This window comes from Vespa velutina, chromosome 19, assembly GCF_912470025.1.
Source record: "Vespa velutina chromosome 19, iVesVel2.1, whole genome shotgun sequence".
Lineage (NCBI taxonomy): Eukaryota > Metazoa > Arthropoda > Insecta > Hymenoptera > Vespidae > Vespa > Vespa velutina.
In genome coordinates, this window is record NC_062206.1 from 1,292,501 (window position 1) to 1,310,000 (window position 17,500).

The 17,500-nt window shown below is 35.0% G+C and overlaps 2 protein-coding genes across 4 annotated transcripts in view; both read left to right on the top strand.

Moving 5' to 3' along the window:
* The first annotated feature begins 1,295 nt into the window (after positions 1-1,295).
* LOC124955644 (immunoglobulin-binding protein 1) lies at positions 1,296-2,920 on the top strand. Its single transcript, XM_047510345.1, has 4 exons — positions 1,296-1,567; positions 1,691-2,032; positions 2,118-2,515; positions 2,605-2,920. The coding sequence occupies exons 1-4, from the start codon at positions 1,454-1,456 to the stop codon at positions 2,819-2,821; spliced, it is 1,071 nt and encodes a 356-aa protein (XP_047366301.1). The 5' UTR covers positions 1,296-1,453; the 3' UTR covers positions 2,822-2,920.
* Positions 2,921-12,107: 9,187 nt separating this feature from the next.
* LOC124955738 (polypeptide N-acetylgalactosaminyltransferase 3-like) overlaps positions 12,108-17,500 on the top strand; it is a 5,762-nt gene continuing 369 nt past the window's right edge. The window contains exons 1-11 of one of the 3 annotated variants that reach the window (XM_047510602.1): positions 12,108-12,163; positions 13,012-13,382; positions 13,466-13,575; positions 13,696-13,876; positions 13,988-14,157; positions 14,262-14,429; positions 14,531-14,630; positions 14,736-15,145; positions 15,328-15,470; positions 15,990-16,256; positions 16,795-17,500. The exon at positions 16,795-17,500 is cut by the window's right edge and continues 200 nt beyond it. In XM_047510602.1, coding sequence (XP_047366558.1) covers positions 13,243-13,382; positions 13,466-13,575; positions 13,696-13,876; positions 13,988-14,157; positions 14,262-14,429; positions 14,531-14,630; positions 14,736-15,145; positions 15,328-15,470; positions 15,990-16,256; positions 16,795-16,929 — 1,824 coding nt within the window. In that variant the 5' untranslated portion in view covers positions 12,108-12,163; positions 13,012-13,242 and the 3' untranslated portion in view covers positions 16,930-17,500. Of the gene's footprint in view, positions 12,164-13,011; positions 13,383-13,465; positions 13,576-13,695; positions 13,877-13,987; positions 14,158-14,261; positions 14,430-14,530; positions 14,631-14,735; positions 15,146-15,327; positions 15,471-15,989; positions 16,257-16,794 lie in introns of those variants that run through there. The other 2 variants (XM_047510603.1, XM_047510604.1) reach the window with 2 other exon arrangements.

Genomic DNA, 17,500 nt, shown 5'->3' on the forward strand with positions numbered 1-17,500 from the left:
CGCATTATTTCGTTTCTTTTTCATCGTTGTATACGATCGATCAGAGGATTTACTTTGTTCAGATTGTGGAGAAGGATAGCAATGAGGGAGAGAAAGAAAGAAAAGAAATAATAATAATAATAATAATAATAATAATAACAATAATAATAATAATAGTAATAATAAAAACAAAAGAAAAGAAAGATAGTAAAAAATGGACTATTAAGTTATTTTAATCATTTTTGCATAGGATCGTTAATTCCCCGTATCGTATAATTTTTATCGAAGAATAAGAACTCTTTGTTTCTTTTCTTTTCTTTTTTTTTTTTATTTTTTCTTTTTTTTTTGTTTCTATTCATTTATTTATCATAACACATCATCAAATTTCGAGTTTCCATTCCTTTTCTTTCGTACTTTTTTTTTTTTTTTTTCATTCGATTTTCCCTTTTCTTTTTATTCCCCCCCCCCCCCCACTCTTCTTACAAATACGTCATTTCGTCGAAACAGAAGCAGTTACGTTTGAAACGCAATTCTTATCTACTTTATGTTCTATCCAATTTAGTAGGTTCTATCTAGACGCTAAAAAGGGAATCGGGACTTCATTAAAATTTATTTCAAGCACCGCGCATAAAGCTTTGTAAGTACTTATCTCGAGTATACGTACTCACTTATAAGGAAAGAACGAGTTCCAAGTAAGTTCAAAAGAATGAGAGGAAATGAAGTCTAGCTAGATCTTTTTTTATCTCTTTCTTTTTTCTTTTTTCTCTTTTTTATGTCTTCTCTTTCTTTTTTTCTTTTTTTTTTCCTTTTGTATTTCTTTTTTTATCGTTAAACGTCAATTCCAATCCTCGATTTGATTACGTGTAAATAATTAATTAAGTATAATTAATGATTTGGAAATGATCATACGAAATAGATTTATAATTGTATATATATATATATATATATATATACATATATATATTAGGTTGGAAACTATGAAACGGGCGTTTTTGTTTAGTTATTTATTTTCATTCAACGCCCGTTTCATAGTCTCCAACCTAATATATAAGTATTATGTTGGAAGCTATGAAACGGGCGTTTTTGTTTAGTTATTTATTTTCATTCAATCCCCGTTTCATAGTTTCCAACCTAATATATATAATTTATATTTGTAAATATTATTATTAAAACTGTTTTATCATCCGAGGTAGAAAGTATTTTTATCGATGATCGTTAACGCGTACCGACATTTTCGTTTCACTTATCGACAGTTTTGTTTTAATTAATTTTATATAAATTAAAAAAAAAGAAAAAAACTGTTTTATCATACATGGTATAATAATTATTGTCGATAACATTAAGAAGATATTACAGATATGTTTATGTGTTTTCTTTATCGACATTCTTACTTTCGATCAATTGCGAACATAACCTAATTGTTTTGAGAGGCAAGAGAAACAGCATCAGGAGGAATTAAATAACGAATATAAACATGTCAGAAAATAAAAAAGATAATGCATCCTTGGGCGAATTATTTGACAATGCATTTCTATTATTCAATAATATTAATAAAACGGATGAGCCTACGAATAGTCCAAAAGTACAGGTAATAAAAATAAATAAATATCTTATTCTAACCTCTTCTTTTGATTGTCATATATAAAAAAAAATTTACAGCTTGAAACAAAGTTCTTTATTATAAGTTTCTATACATTTGTTACTCGTATAGTCTGACATCAGGAAAGCAATGAATATGTTTGAAGATTTAACAAGATTCGTATCTCTAGTGGACATGTTCAGTGAAAATGAAACTATCGATGAAGTATCAACGGAACATCTCAAATATCTTCTATTGCCGGCTCTTCTTGGTACTCTAATTACTAAAATATGCGGTAATGATGACAGAATGCATCTCGTCAAAGTAGCAGAGATCTATTTCGTTGATTTTTTAAAGAGAGTAAAAGCATATGAGCTCACAGATATAAATATTCTTGAAACTAAATCAGAGGAAGATAATAATGGTACTTCTAATGACAGAGTAAAAAGTAATGCTGAGATGATCACGGAAATGGTAATTTCTAATAATAATTAATCGTAATATTAACAAAAATAATTTGAGTAATAATGTGTTCATAAATTTTTATATATTTCCATAGGTTTCTCGTCGAAATACAAAGCTACAAAGATATAAAGAACAGAAGGAATTGGAAACATGTTTAGATGTATTGCAAAAAAATATGGATAATCCAAATATCGATGAAGATAATAAAAGAGAATACTTCATTACCCTTTTGAAATTATACATAAATCAAACAATTGAGGAATTGAGTTCGATAGCTGCTGAGAAACCTATTTTGGAGCATATGCAAAAAGTGGGACGTTCAGAGACAATGACATCTCATTCTTCGCAAAAATTTAAATCATCTAGTAATAAACTTCAACCAATTATTATTACTCGAAATGAGTTGCAAAAGAAAGTTTATGGGGCTGGATATCCTAGTCTTCCAGTATTAACTGTTCAGGAATTTTATGACCAAAGAGTTAAGGATGGAGAGTAAGTATCGAATTTTTCTATCTAAATAAAATTAAAATAATTCAAGCAACTATGAAAAATAAAAATATCTTAATTCATTTCTTTTTCAGTTGGCCTGATGCATCAGCACGTAATCAAATAAATTCTACATGTTTGCAAGATTTAGCAATTCGTGATGGTGATGATAATTCACAAGAATTAGAAGATATACAAAAGGAAGAAAAGATAGAAAAGGATGATCCACAGCTTTTAGAACAAAACCGTGCAATGGATGAATATAAGGATATGCATCGTAGAGGATGGGGAAATCGTGCAAACAGAAGTTAAATCCACAATGATGTATCGATATCAATCACGAATAAATGAACAGTAGAACCAAAATAAAAACAACTTATAATTCTTTACTAAACTGCTAATATATATATATATATATATATATATATATATATATATATATATATATATATATATATATATAAATATAAATATTCTAGATTACATTATACTGTGTTATATAATTTTACTTAAATAATTTTACATTAAATAATATAAAATGTACAATATTGTATTATATTATATCGCAACTTATTATAATAAAGTAAGCTACCTTATAATAAGCAAATACAATGTATTTTGTATATGTAAATAATTAAAGAGAAAATAAACAATTATTGTGATTAAAAATTAAATGTATCCTTCTCGATTTCCTTATTTCGTCAAGTCCTCATGAAAAACTTAATTTGCGGGAAAGATTTTCAAACAATGTAAATTAAATTTATGAGCAGGAGAATATAACTTACCAGGAGGTGGTATGCGAGAACGTGCTACCTCCTTGCAAGTCATATGATCCTGTTACAAATCCGCTTTTACGGGAAAATTTTTCGCGGTCCCTGTAATTTGGATTTTTGAACAGGAGAATATAACTTACCAGGAGGTGGTACGTTCTCGCGTGCCACCTCTTCGCGTGTCATATGATCCTGTTACAATTCCAGTTTTACGGGAAAATTTTTCGCGGTCCCTGTAATTTGGATTTTTGAACAGGAGAATATAACTTACCAGGAGGTGGTACGCGAGAACGTGCTACCTCCTTGCAAGTCATATGATCCTGTTACAAATCCGGTTTTACGGGAAAATTTTTCGCTGTCACTGTAATTTGGATTTTTGAACAGGAGATTATAACTTACCAGGAGGTGGTACGTTCTCGCGTGCCACCTCTTCGCGTGTCATATGATCCTGTTACAATTCCAGTTTTACGGGAAAATTTTTCGCGGTCCCTGTAATTTGGATTTTTGAACAGGAGAATATAACTTACCAGGAGGTGGTACGCGAGAACGTGCTACCTCCTTGCAAGTCATATGATCCTGTTACAAATCCGGTTTTACGGGAAAATTTTTCGCGGTCCCTGTAATTTGGATTTTTGAACAGGAGAATATAACTTACCAGGAGGTGGTACGTTCTCGCGTGCCACCTCTTCGCGTGTCATATGATCCTGTTACAATTCCAGTTTTACGGGAAAATTTTTCGCGGTCCCTGTAATTTGGATTTTTGAACAGGAGAATATAACTTACCAGGAGGTGGTACGTTCTCGCGTGCCACCTCTTCGCGTGTCATATGATCCTGTTACAATTCCAGTTTTACGGGAAAATTTTTCGCGGTCCCTGTAATTTGGATTTTTGAACAGGAGAATATAACTTACCAGGAGGTGGTACGCGAGAACGTGCTACCTCCTTGCAAGTCATATGATCCTGTTACAAATCCGGTTTTACGGGAAAATTTTTCGCGGTCCCTGTAATTTGGATTTTTGAACAGGAGAATATAACTTACCAGGAGGTAGTACGTTCTCGCGTGCCACCTCTTCGCGTGTCATATGATCCTGTTACAATTCCAGTTTTACGGGAAAATTTTTCGCGGTCCCTGTAATTTGGATTTTTGAACAGGAGAATATAACTTACCAGGAGGTGGTACGTTCTCGCGTGCCACCTCTTCGCGTGTCATATGATCCTGTTACAATTCCAGTTTTACGGGAAAATTTTTCGCGGTCCCTGTAATTTGGATTTTTGAACAGGAGAATATAACTTACCAGGAGGTGGTACGCGAGAACGTGCTACCTCCTTGCAAGTCATATGATCCTGTTACAAATCCGGTTTTACGGGAAAATTTTTCGCGGTCCCTGTAATTTGGATTTTTGAACAGGAGAATATAACTTACCAGGAGGTAGTACGTTCTCGCGTGCCACCTCTTCGCGTGTCATATGATCCTGTTACAATTCCAGTTTTACGGGAAAATTTTTCGCGGTCCCTGTAATTTGGATTTTTGAACAGGAGAATATAACTTACCAGGAGGTGGTACGCGAGAACGTGCTACCTCCTCGCAAGTCCTATGATCCTGTTACAAATCCAGTTTTACGGGAAAATTTTTCGCGGTCCCTGTAATTTGGATTTTTGAACAGGAGAATATAACTTACCAGGAGGTGGTACGCGAGAACGTGCTACCTCCTTGCAAGTCATATGATCCTGTTACAAATCCGGTTTTACGGGAAAATTTTTCGCGGTCCCTGTAATTTGGATTTTTGAACAGGAGATTATAACTTACCAGGAGGTGGTACGTTCTCGCGTGCCACCTCTTCGCGTGTCATATGATCCTGTTTCAATTCCAGTTTTACGGGAAAATTTTTCGCGGCCCCTGTAATTTGGATTTTTGAACAGGAGAATATAACTTACCAGGAGGTGGTACGCGAGAACGTGCTACCTCCTTGCAAGTCATATGATCCTGTTACAAATCCGGTTTTACGGGAAAATTTTTCGCGGTCCCTGTAATTTGGATTTTTGAACAGGAGAATATAACTTACCAGGAGGTGGTACGTTCTCGCGTGCCATCTCTTCGCGTGTCATATGATCCTGTTACAATTCCAGTTTTACGGGAAAATTTTTCGCGGTCCCTGTAATTTGGATTTTTGAACAGGAGAATATAACTTACCAGGAGGTGGTACTCGAGAACGTGCTACCTCCTCGCAAGTCCTATGATCCTGTTACAAATCCGGTTTTACGGGAAAATTTTTCGCGGTCCCTGTAATTTGGATTTTTGAACAGGAGAATATAACTTACCAGGAGGTGGTACGTTCTCGCGTGCCACCTCTTCGCGTGTCATATGATCCTGTTACAATTCCAGTTTTACGAGAAAATTTTTCGCTGTCACTGTAATTTGGATTTTTGAACAGGAGATTATAACTTACCAGGAGGTGGTACGTTCTCGCGTGCCGCCTCTTCGCGTGTCATATGATCCTGTTACAATTCCAGTTTTACGGGAAAATTTTTCGCGGTCCCTGTAATTTGGATTTTTGAACAGGAGAATATAACTTACCAGGAGGTGGTACGCGAGAACGTGCTACCTCCTTGCAAGTCATATGATCCTGTTACAAATCCGGTTTTACGGGAAAATTTTTCGCGGTCCCTGTAATTTGGATTTTTGAACAGGAGAATATAACTTACCAGGAGGTAGTACGTTCTCGCGTGCCACCTCTTCGCGTGTCATATGATCCTGTTACAATTCCAGTTTTACGGGAAAATTTTCCGCGGTCCCTGTAATTTGGATTTTTGAACAGGAGAATATAACTTACCAGGAGGTGGTACGCGAGAACGTGCTACCTCCTTGCAAGTCATATGATCCTGTTACAAATCCGGTTTTACGGGAAAATTTTTCGCGGTCCCTGTAATTTGGATTTTTGAACAGGAGATTATAACTTACCAGGAGGTGGTACGTTCTCGCGTGCCACCTCTTCGCGTGTCATATGATCCTGTTTCAATTCCAGTTTTACGGGAAAATTTTTCGCGGTCCCTGTAATTTGGATTTTTGAACAGGAGAATATAACTTACCAGGAGGTGGTACGCGAGAACGTGCTACCTCCTCGCAAGTCCTATGATCCTGTTACAAATCCAGTTTTACGGGAAAATTTTTCGCGGTCCCTGTAATTTGGATTTTTGAACAGGAGAATATAACTTACCAGGAGGTGGTACGCGAGAACGTGCTACCTCCTTGCAAGTCATATGATCCTGTTACAAATCCGGTTTTACGGGAAAATTTTTCGCGGTCCCTGTAATTTGGATTTTTGAACAGGAGAATATAACTTACCGGGGGGTGGTACGTTCTCGCGTGCCACCTCTTCGCGTGTCATATGATCCTGTTACAAATCCGGTTTTACGGGAAAATTTTTCGCGGTCCCTGTAATTTGGATTTTTGAACAGAAGATTATAACTTACCAGGAGGTGGTACGTTCTCGCGTGCCACCTCTTCGCGTGTCATATGATCCTGTTTCAATTCCAGTTTTACGGGAAAATTTTTCGCGGCCCCTGTAATTTGGATTTTTGAACAGGAGAATATAACTTACCAGGAGGTGGTACGCGAGAACGTGCTACCTCCTTGCAAGTCATATGATCCTGTTACAAATCCGGTTTTACGGGAAAATTTTTCGCGGTCCCTGTAATTTGGATTTTTGAACAGGAGAATATAACTTACCAGGAGGTGGTACGTTCTCGCGTGCCATCTCTTCGCGTGTCATATGATCCTGTTACAATTCCAGTTTTACGGGAAAATTTTTCGCGGTCCCTGTAATTTGGATTTTTGAACAGGAGAATATAACTTACCAGGAGGTGGTACTCGAGAACGTGCTACCTCCTCGCAAGTCCTATGATCCTGTTACAAATCCGGTTTTACGGGAAAATTTTTCGCGGTCCCTGTAATTTGGATTTTTGAACAGGAGAATATAACTTACCAGGAGGTGGTACGTTCTCGCGTGCCACCTCTTCGCGTGTCATATGATCCTGTTACAATTCCAGTTTTACGGGAAAATTTTTCGCTGTCACTGTAATTTGGATTTTTGAACAGGAGATTATAACTTACCAGGAGGTGGTACGTTCTCGCGTGCCGCCTCTTCGCGTGTCATATGATCCTGTTACAATTCCAGTTTTACGGGAAAATTTTTCGCGGTCCCTGTAATTTGGATTTTTGAACAGGAGAATATAACTTACCAGGAGGTGGTACGCGAGAACGTGCTACCTCCTTGCAAGTCATATGATCCTGTTACAAATCCGGTTTTACGGGAAAATTTTTCGCGGTCCCTGTAATTTGGATTTTTGAACAGGAGAATATAACTTACCAGGAGGTAGTACGTTCTCGCGTGCCACCTCTTCGCGTGTCATATGATCCTGTTACAATTCCAGTTTTACGGGAAAATTTTCCGCGGTCCCTGTAATTTGGATTTTTGAACAGGAGAATATAACTTACCAGGAGGTGGTACGCGAGAACGTGCTACCTCCTTGCAAGTCATATGATCCTGTTACAAATCCGGTTTTACGGGAAAATTTTTCGCGGTCCCTGTAATTTGGATTTTTGAACAGGAGATTATAACTTACCAGGAGGTGGTACGTTCTCGCGTGCCACCTCTTCGCGTGTCATATGATCCTGTTACAATTCCAGTTTTACGGGAAAATTTTCCGCGGTCCCTGTAATTTGGATTTTTGAACAGGAGAATATAACTTACCAGGAGGTGGTACGCGAGAACGTGCTACCTCCTCGCAAGTCCTATGATCCTGTTACAAATCCGGTTTTACGGGAAAATTTTTCGCGGTCCCTGTGATTTGGATTTTTGAACAGGAGATTATAACTTACCAGGAGGTGGTACGTTCTCGCGTGCCACCTCTTCGCGTGTCATATGATCCTGTTACAATTCCAGTTTTACGGGAAAATTTTTCGCGGTCCCTGTAATTTGGATTTTTGAACAGGAGAATATAACTTACCAGGAGGTGGTACGCGAGAACGTGCTACCTCCTTGCAAGTCATATGATCCTGTTACAAATCCGGTTTTACGGGAAAATTTTTCGCGGTTCCTGTAATTAGGATTTTTGAACAGGAGAATATAACTTACCAGGAGGTGGTACGTTCTCGCGTGCCACCTCTTCGCGTGTCATATGATCCTGTTACAATTCCAGTTTTACGGGAAAATTTTTCGCGGTCCCTGTAATTTGGATTTTTGAACAGGAGAATATAACTTACCAGGAGGTGGTACGCGAGAACGTGCTACCTCCTCGCAAGTCATATGATCCTGTTACAAATCCGGTTTTACGGGAAAATTTTTCGCTGTCACTGTAATTTGGATTTTTGAACAGGAGAATATAACTTACCAGGAGGTGGTACGTTCTCGCGTGCCACCTCTTCGCGTGTCATATGATCCTGTTACAATTCCAGTTTTACGGGAAAATTTTTCGCGGTCCCTGTAATTTGGATTTTTGAACAGGAGAATATAACTTACCAGGAGGTGGTACGTTCTCGCGTGCCACCTCTTCGCGTGTCATATGATCCTGTTACAATTCCAGTTTTACGGGAAAATTTCTCGCTGTCACTGTAATTTGGATTTTTGAACAGGAGAATATAACTTACCAGGAGGTGGTACGTTCTCGCGTGCCACCTCTTCGCGTGTCATATGATCCTGTTACAATTCCAGTTTTACGGGAAAATTTTCCGCGGTCCCTGTAATTTGGATTTTTGAACAGGAGAATATAACTTACCAGGAGGTGGTACGCGAGAACGTGCTACCTCCTCGCAAGTCCTATGATCCTGTTACAAATCCGGTTTTACGGGAAAATTTTTCGCGGTCCCTGTGATTTGGATTTTTGAACAGGAGAATATAACTTACCAGGAGGTGGTACGTTCTCGCGTGCCACCTCTTCGCGTGTCATATGATCCTGTTACAATTCCAGTTTTACGGGAAAATTTTTCGCGGTCCCTGTAATTTGGATTTTTGAACAGAAGAATATAACTTACCAGGAGGTGGTACGCGAGAACGTGCTACCTCCTTGCAAGTCATATGATCCTGTTACAAATCCGGTTTTACGGGAAAATTTTTCGCGGTTCCTGTAATTAGGATTTTTGAACAGGAGAATATAACTTACCAGGAGGTGGTACGTTCTCGCGTGCCACCTCTTCGCGTGTCATATGATCCTGTTACAATTCCAGTTTTACGGGAAAATTTTTCGCGGTCCCTGTAATTTGGATTTTTGAACAGGAGAATATAACTTACCAGGAGGTGGTACGCGAGAACGTGCTACCTCCTCGCAAGTCATATGATCCTGTTACAAATCCGGTTTTACGGGAAAATTTTTCGCTGTCACTGTAATTTGGATTTTTGAACAGGAGAATATAACTTACCAGGAGGTGGTACGTTCTCGCGTGCCACCTCTTCGCGTGTCATATGATCCTGTTACAATTCCAGTTTTACGGGAAAATTTTTCGCGGTCCCTGTAATTTGGATTTTTGAACAGGAGAATATAACTTACCAGGAGGTGGTACGCGAGAACGTGCTACCTCCTTGCAAGTCATATGATCCTGTTACAAATCCGGTTTTACGGGAAAATTTTTCGCTGTCACTGTAATTTGGATTTTTGAACAGGAGATTATAACTTACCAGGAGGTGGTACGTTCTCGCGTGCCACCTCTTCGCGTGTCATATGATCCTGTTACAATTCCAGTTTTACGGGAAAATTTTTCGCGGTCCCTGTAATTTGGATTTTTGAACAGGAGAATATAACTTACCAGGAGGTGGTACGCGAGAACGTGCTACCTCCTCGCAAGTCATATGATCCTGTTACAAATCCGGTTTTACGGGAAAATTTTTCGCGGTCCCTGTGATTTGGATTTTTGAACAGGAGAATATAACTTACCAGGAGGTGGTACGTTCTCGCGTGCCACCTCTTCGCGTGTCATATGATCCTGTTACAATTCCAGTTTTACGGGAAAATTTTTCGCGGTCCCTGTAATTTGGATTTTTGAACAGGAGAATATAACTTACCAGGAGGTGGTACGCGAGAACGTGCTACCTCCTCGCAAGTCCTATGATCCTGTTACAAATCCGGTTTTACGGGAAAATTTTTCGCGGTCCCTGTAATTTGGATTTTTGAACAGGAGAATATAACTTACCAGGAGGTGGTACGTTCTCGCGTGCCACCTCTTCGCGTGTCATATGATCCTGTTACAATTCCAGTTTTACGGGAAAATTTTTCGCTGTCACTGTAATTTGGATTTTTGAACAGGAGAATATAACTTACCAGGAGGTGGTACGTTCTCGCGTGCCACCTCTTCGCGTGTCATATGATCCTGTTACAATTCCAGTTTTACGAGAAAATTTTTCGCGGTCCCTGTAATTTGGATTTTTGAACAGGAGATTATAACTTACCAGGAGGTGGTACGTTCTCGCCTGCCACCTCTTCGCGTGTCATATGATCCTGTTACAATTCCAGTTTTACGGGGAAATTTTTCGCGGTCCCTGTAATTTGGATTTTTCAACAGGAGAATATAACTTACCAGGAGGTGGTACGCGAGAACGTGCTACCTCCTCGCAAGTCCTATGATCCTGTTACAAATCCGGTTTTACGGGAAAATTTTTCGCGGTCCCTGTAATTTGGATTTTTGAACAGGAGATTATAACTTACCAGGAGGTGGTACGTTCTCGCGTGCCACCTCTTCGCGTGTCATATGATCCTGTTACAATTCCAGTTTTACGGGAAAATTTTTCGCGGTCCCTGTAATTTGGATTTTTGAACAGGAGAATATAACTTACCAGGAGGTGGTACGTTCTCGCGTGCCACCTCTTCGCGTGTCATATGATCCTGTTACAATTCCAGTTTTACGGGAAATTTTTTCGCGGTCCCTGTAATTTGGATTTTTGAACAGGAGAATATAACTTACCAGGAGGTGGTACGTTCTCGCGTGCCACCTCTTCGCGTGTCATATGATCCTGTTACAATTCCAGTTTTACGGGAAAATTTTTCGCGGTCCCTGTAATTTGGATTTTTGAACAGGAGAATATAACTTACCAGGAGGTGGTACGTTCTCGCGTGCCACCTCTTCGCGTGTCATATGATCCTGTTACAATTCCAGTTTTACGGGAAAATTTTTCGCGGTCCCTGTAATTTGGATTTTTGAACAGGAGAATATAACTTACCAGGAGGTGGTACGCGAGAACGTGCTACCTCCTTGCAAGTCATATGATCCTGTTACAAATCCGGTTTTACGGGAAAATTTTTCGCTGTCCCTGTAATTTGGATTCTTGAACTGGAGAATATAACTTACCAGGAGGTGGTACGTTCTCGCGTGCCACCTCTTCGCGTGTCATATTATCCTGTTACAATTCCAGTTTTACGGGAAAATTCTTCGCGGTCCCTGTAATTAGGATTTTTGAACAGGAGAATATAACTTACCTTTCTGTGGTTCGATTCTGCATTCTATTTCTTCTGGATTATTTCTCATCAGATCCTATTATGATCGTGATTTATGGGAGAATTTCTCGGTTGGAATTTTCGAATAGTATATTAGAATAGAATATTATAACTTACCAACATGTTTTTCAATTTCTCGGGCTGACACCTGTCATGATTTACGGGAATATTTTTCGCATTATTAGAATTTTGAAATAAAAAAATTAATTTGGAATATATTAATGTTTGGTATTAGTAGAAGACATATTGCATTTCTTTTTTTGTTTAATGTTTTTATTTTGTTTTTTATTTTATTACAAGATAAATATAATACTTATGTTTCATGTATTCTGATATTTATCGATAAAGTAGGAATCTTGAAGTCCAGAAATTTTTTGTCGAGTGTTAAAGGATTACTTGTCAGGTATTCGAGATTCAAGAATATTATAATGTTTTTTGTTGGGAATAATATGATTAAGAGAAGTTATTTTTCGTTTACTTAAATAGGCTGTTAAAATAATTTAGTATATATCAAATTATCTCGTTTTTTTTTCGAGTCAATGTAATATAATTGAAAAATATAATTTGTTTTAATAGTTACATTAAAATTACATTAATTTGTAATAATATGTTTATACATTCTTGTGTTTCCTTCGAGATTTGTGGAATTTTGATGAATTATATTATACTAATTTTATATAAAGTTATACTTTACTTTATCTTATATAGTTAGGTTAGATGAAGTATTCTGTATTTATGTAAGACAATTGCGTTTTATAATTAAAATATAATTTAAAATGTGTTGATTGACTAATATCTGAATTGTTGACTAATGTCTTCAATTCTTTTATTAAAATACTGATAGTAATATTAGTATTTATGAATTTTGTAGTATGATATTATTTTAAATCATTGATCCTACAATTATCACTTTTTCTAATAAAATTGTCTCTATAACAACAATTTATATAACTTAAATTGTTTATATTTAACTCAAATATTATTTAGTTTCTAATTGTTGCTTAAAATGAAATGTTCTTGTGATATTTCTTTTATATTTCTATATCTGATCAAAGTTCCAATATTATATTATTTCTAAGAATATTACTTCATCCATATTTACTTATTACTTTTTTATTATTACTACTTTTTTTTTTTTGTTATTACAAATTAAAAGTGTAGCTTTCTTTCATATTAAATATCTCATTGAATAATAAACTATTGCAGAGAATTAATCACATTCATAAAGTTTTATGTTTTATTATTTTCTAGATGACACAATAACTAATCAAAATGATATGATTGCAATGACTTGACCTAATCATTAAAAGAAGGATGATAAGGGAAATTATGTTTTGATAAATTTACACATTATATATCTATATATATATATATCTATATTCTCATGTAAAATATTAAAAAGAGAAGCCGCATGAATAATTTAATCATTAATACATTATCAATCTCAAGCTGATAATAAATAATGATCATTTGATCTACAATATGCTACCAAGATTAAGAAAAATATGTCGTTTTTATATGATAGTCATTACAATTATAATTGTTATTGGAATATTTATAATTTGGTCAAAAAGCAAAGAGAAATCTAAAGGAATCAGATCTAATGATATTGTCTCCTTAAAGTGAGTAACATTTTTCCATAATTATATATATATATATATAATATATTATTTAATGATAATTAATTATCATTATTTATTTCTAGATTTATGAATGATCGACAAGATTATTTAGATCGTCGGGGTATTCATGTGGTAGTAGGTCGTTACATAGGAGATTCTGTAGATCCATTGAAAACTCCAAACATTACAAAAGGTAAAATCGAATATATTCATTGCTAACAAACTATGTATAATTTTATACACACACAGACACATACGCAACACACACACACACATATATATATATGTAATTTATATTGTTTGTGTGTTTTAGATATTATTAATAAAAATATGTTCGATCCCCGTCCGTTTGAAGGTAGAAATGGAGAACCAGTTATAATATCATCTAAACATTTCATCAAAATGCAACAGCTCTATCAAATAAATCGTTTCAATTTAATGGCGAGTGATAGAATACCATTAAATCGTTCTTTACCCGATGTAAGAAAAAAGAGGTAGGTAAAATAGGTCATAAAATGTCATATAATAGTACTTAATTTATTATCATTATTTTTTTTGTTTGCGTACATTTTTTTTTCTCTTCCTCTCTCTTCATTCATCATTAGATGCATTACAAGGTATATGAATTTAGTCGATCTTCCTAGAACGTCGATAATTATAGTATTTCATAATGAAGCATGGAGTACATTATTGAGAACAGTTCATAGTGTTATTAATAGATCGTCAAAAAAATTATTAAAAGAAATAATACTCGTTGATGATGACAGTGATAGAGGTAATAATTATTAATTATCATAATGAAAATATAAAATTATATTTATGTGTATATATATATATATATATATATATTAAATTTATCTATATGTATTGTATGATTAGAATTTTTAAAAGAACCATTGGACGAATATGTAAGGACATTGAGCGTTTCAACTAAAGTATTACGCTCAGAAAAACGTATAGGTTTGATTAATGCTAGACTTTTAGGAGCAAAGGAAGCCAAAGGTGAAGTACTCACTTTTCTTGATGCCCATTGCGAATGTACGGTTGGTAGGTAAGCTTTTGCAAATCTGATCACGTTATCTTTCGATGATCAATTAAAATTTATTAATACAGACATTGTATATAATTAAATATTATGACGTTTGTAGGATGGTTGGAACCATTGTTAGAAGCTGTAGCAAAGAACAGAACTCGTGTAGTATCACCTGTTATCGACATTATCAACGACGATACGTTCAGTTATACACGGTATGTTTTTCTTTTCTTTTTTTTTTTCTTTTTTCGTATCAAATATTTTCATATCAAATATTTTACATCGTATTAATTTAATAGAATTCATTATTTATCGTATAGATCATTGGAATTACATTGGGGAGCGTTCAATTGGGATTTGCATTTTCGTTGGTTAGCACTGAATGGTCGACTTTTAAAAGAAAGACGTGAGAACATGGTAGAACCATTTAGAACACCCGCCATGGCAGGTGGATTATTTTCAATGAATAGAGATTATTTTTTTGAATTGGGTAGTTACGACGATCAAATGCGCATTTGGGGTGGTGAAAATTTAGAACTGTCCTTTCGTGTTTGGCAATGCGGCGGTAGCATAGAAATTGCTCCTTGTTCGCACGTCGGTCATTTATTTCGAAAATCATCGCCATATACATTCCCTGGTGGTGTTGGTGAAATACTCTATGGGAATCTTGCCAGAGTAGCTTTGGTATGGATGGACGAGTGGGCCGAATTTTATTTCAAATTCAATCCCGGTGAGAATGATCCTTTTATTAATTTTAATTCATTCAAAAAGTTCAATATGTCAATTTTTAAATTAAACTTTTTAAAATTATTAAAATGCATCTAATGTATATCTTTTTTTTCTTTGTTTTTTTAACCTAATTATCAAACTATCATATGTTATATTATTAATCGATATTATTTTATATTATAGAGGCAGCCAGATTAAGGGACAAACAACAAGTTAGATCGAGATTAGCTTTGCGAGAAAAATTACGATGTAAGAATTTCGAATGGTATTTGGACAACGTTTGGCCTGAACATTTTTTTCCAAAGGATAATCGATTTTTCGGCAAGGTCTCCATCGGCATTATCTCTTTTTAATCACACTTGCGGTGGAAAGACGTGCCACGCACGTCGAGATCCTTCTGTTACCGGAACGCCAGCGACGTGTGTAACACGTCGAGATCCTTCTGTTGTCGGAATGCCACGACGTGTTACACACGTCGAAATCCTGTTACCGGAACGCCATCGACGTGTGTAACACGTCGAGATCCTTCTGTTATCGGAACGCCAGTGACGTGTTACACACGTCGTCAGGCATTTGTTGCAGAAAGAAAAATGCACTGATAATTTTGCATTTAATCGTGTAAAATTATCAGTATTGATTTCAGACTGTAAAATAGAAAGTGATAATGAAGCCAGTGATATTATTTGCACAAATAAAAGACAAGACAATGTAGAATCTTGAACGCGTCCCAAAGTAATTTGCACTCGACTATTCCGGCACGCGCAATCGTGAATTTCTTTCCACAGCAAGTGGTTAAACCTTTAAAAAAAATATATATATATAATCGAAGAAAATTTCGTATATAGATCGTACACGTGATTACAAGGAAATGCATCATGCGTCCTCTGTCAAAAGCTTCGTACTCTCAGCCTTCAGCATATGCCGTTCTCGAGCCGTGCGTGTCACGTTCGATTCTTGCTCAAATGTTCATCATGACTAAAACTGGCGTTGTAATGACGGACGAAAGTGTTTGCTTGGATGCACCTGAACACGATACGTTACATACAAGGCCAAGAGTAAAAATAATGGCTTGTAATGGTCTCGATAAACAAAAATGGCGATACGACGAAAAGGTAAGATCAATGAAATATATATATATATATATATATATATATATATATATATATATATATATATATATATATATATATATATATATATATATATATATATATATATATATATATATATATATATATATATGTACATAGCATTCAACATAGGTTCTCTTCGAAGTAATTTTTTTTTCTTTTTTTTTTTTTATAAAATAATATTATTATACGAACCTATCATTTTTAAATATAATTATGAAAGTTAATTCTAAAAGTTATCTTCTAAATGATTTATCTATAATGAAAGGAACATTAAAAAAAAAAAAAAAAAAAAACAAAATAAGTATATTTTATTGTTGAAAAAGAGAAAGAAAAATAATTCCTTTATGTAATTTTAATAATTTAAAAAAATAGCGTAGACTATTTTTTTATTTCAAATGATTTTGATCGTTACTTTCATGATTATTGACATTAATGAACGATAATGATTATTTATCTATCTTCCTTTTTTTTTTTCTTTCTTTCTTTCTTTTTTTCTTTTTTTCTTTCTATCTTTTAGAAAAGAATAATTTTACATAAGTCTTCCGAAATGTGTCTTCAATATGTGGCCGATACAAAGGAGGGTCTTGTGATAGCAGATTGCAATGGAAACGTCGAACAGCAATGGTCATTAGAATCCGTCCCGTGGAAATAATCATCAGTATTCTTTTTTTTTTGTTTTGGTCGTAACACTAATTATTACAACGTATTTTCCCTTTTAATCGACGTAAACTAACTTATAAAAATAATCGAATTCTCTTTCGATAATATTTTTAATTTCATGAAAAGTTTTTTTTTTTTTTTTTTTTTTTTTTTTTTTTTTCTTTCCCCACGAATAACTTCAAGCTACTAATAAGACTGACGTATTTTTTTTATAAGAAAAGAAAAAGAAGAAAAAAAAAATATATATATATAATTAAAAAGATTTCGAAAGTACAGATACAAAATAATATAACATGTCTATTAATATTAATGTAGACTATTATTTTTCAAATTTAATTAGAAGAAAAAGAAAGAGAAGAAGATTTATCGATTTTAAAGGTTTTCAAAGTAATAAATATACACAATATATATCATGATTAACTATAGAGAATTAAGAAATACGAATGTGTTATGTTTACCATTTATAAAAAAAGAAAAAAAAAAAAGAAAAAAAAAGAAAAGAAACTGGACATTCCCGTGTCATCGAGTTATAGCATCTCACTTAAGATAAGTGTGTGTAGCAT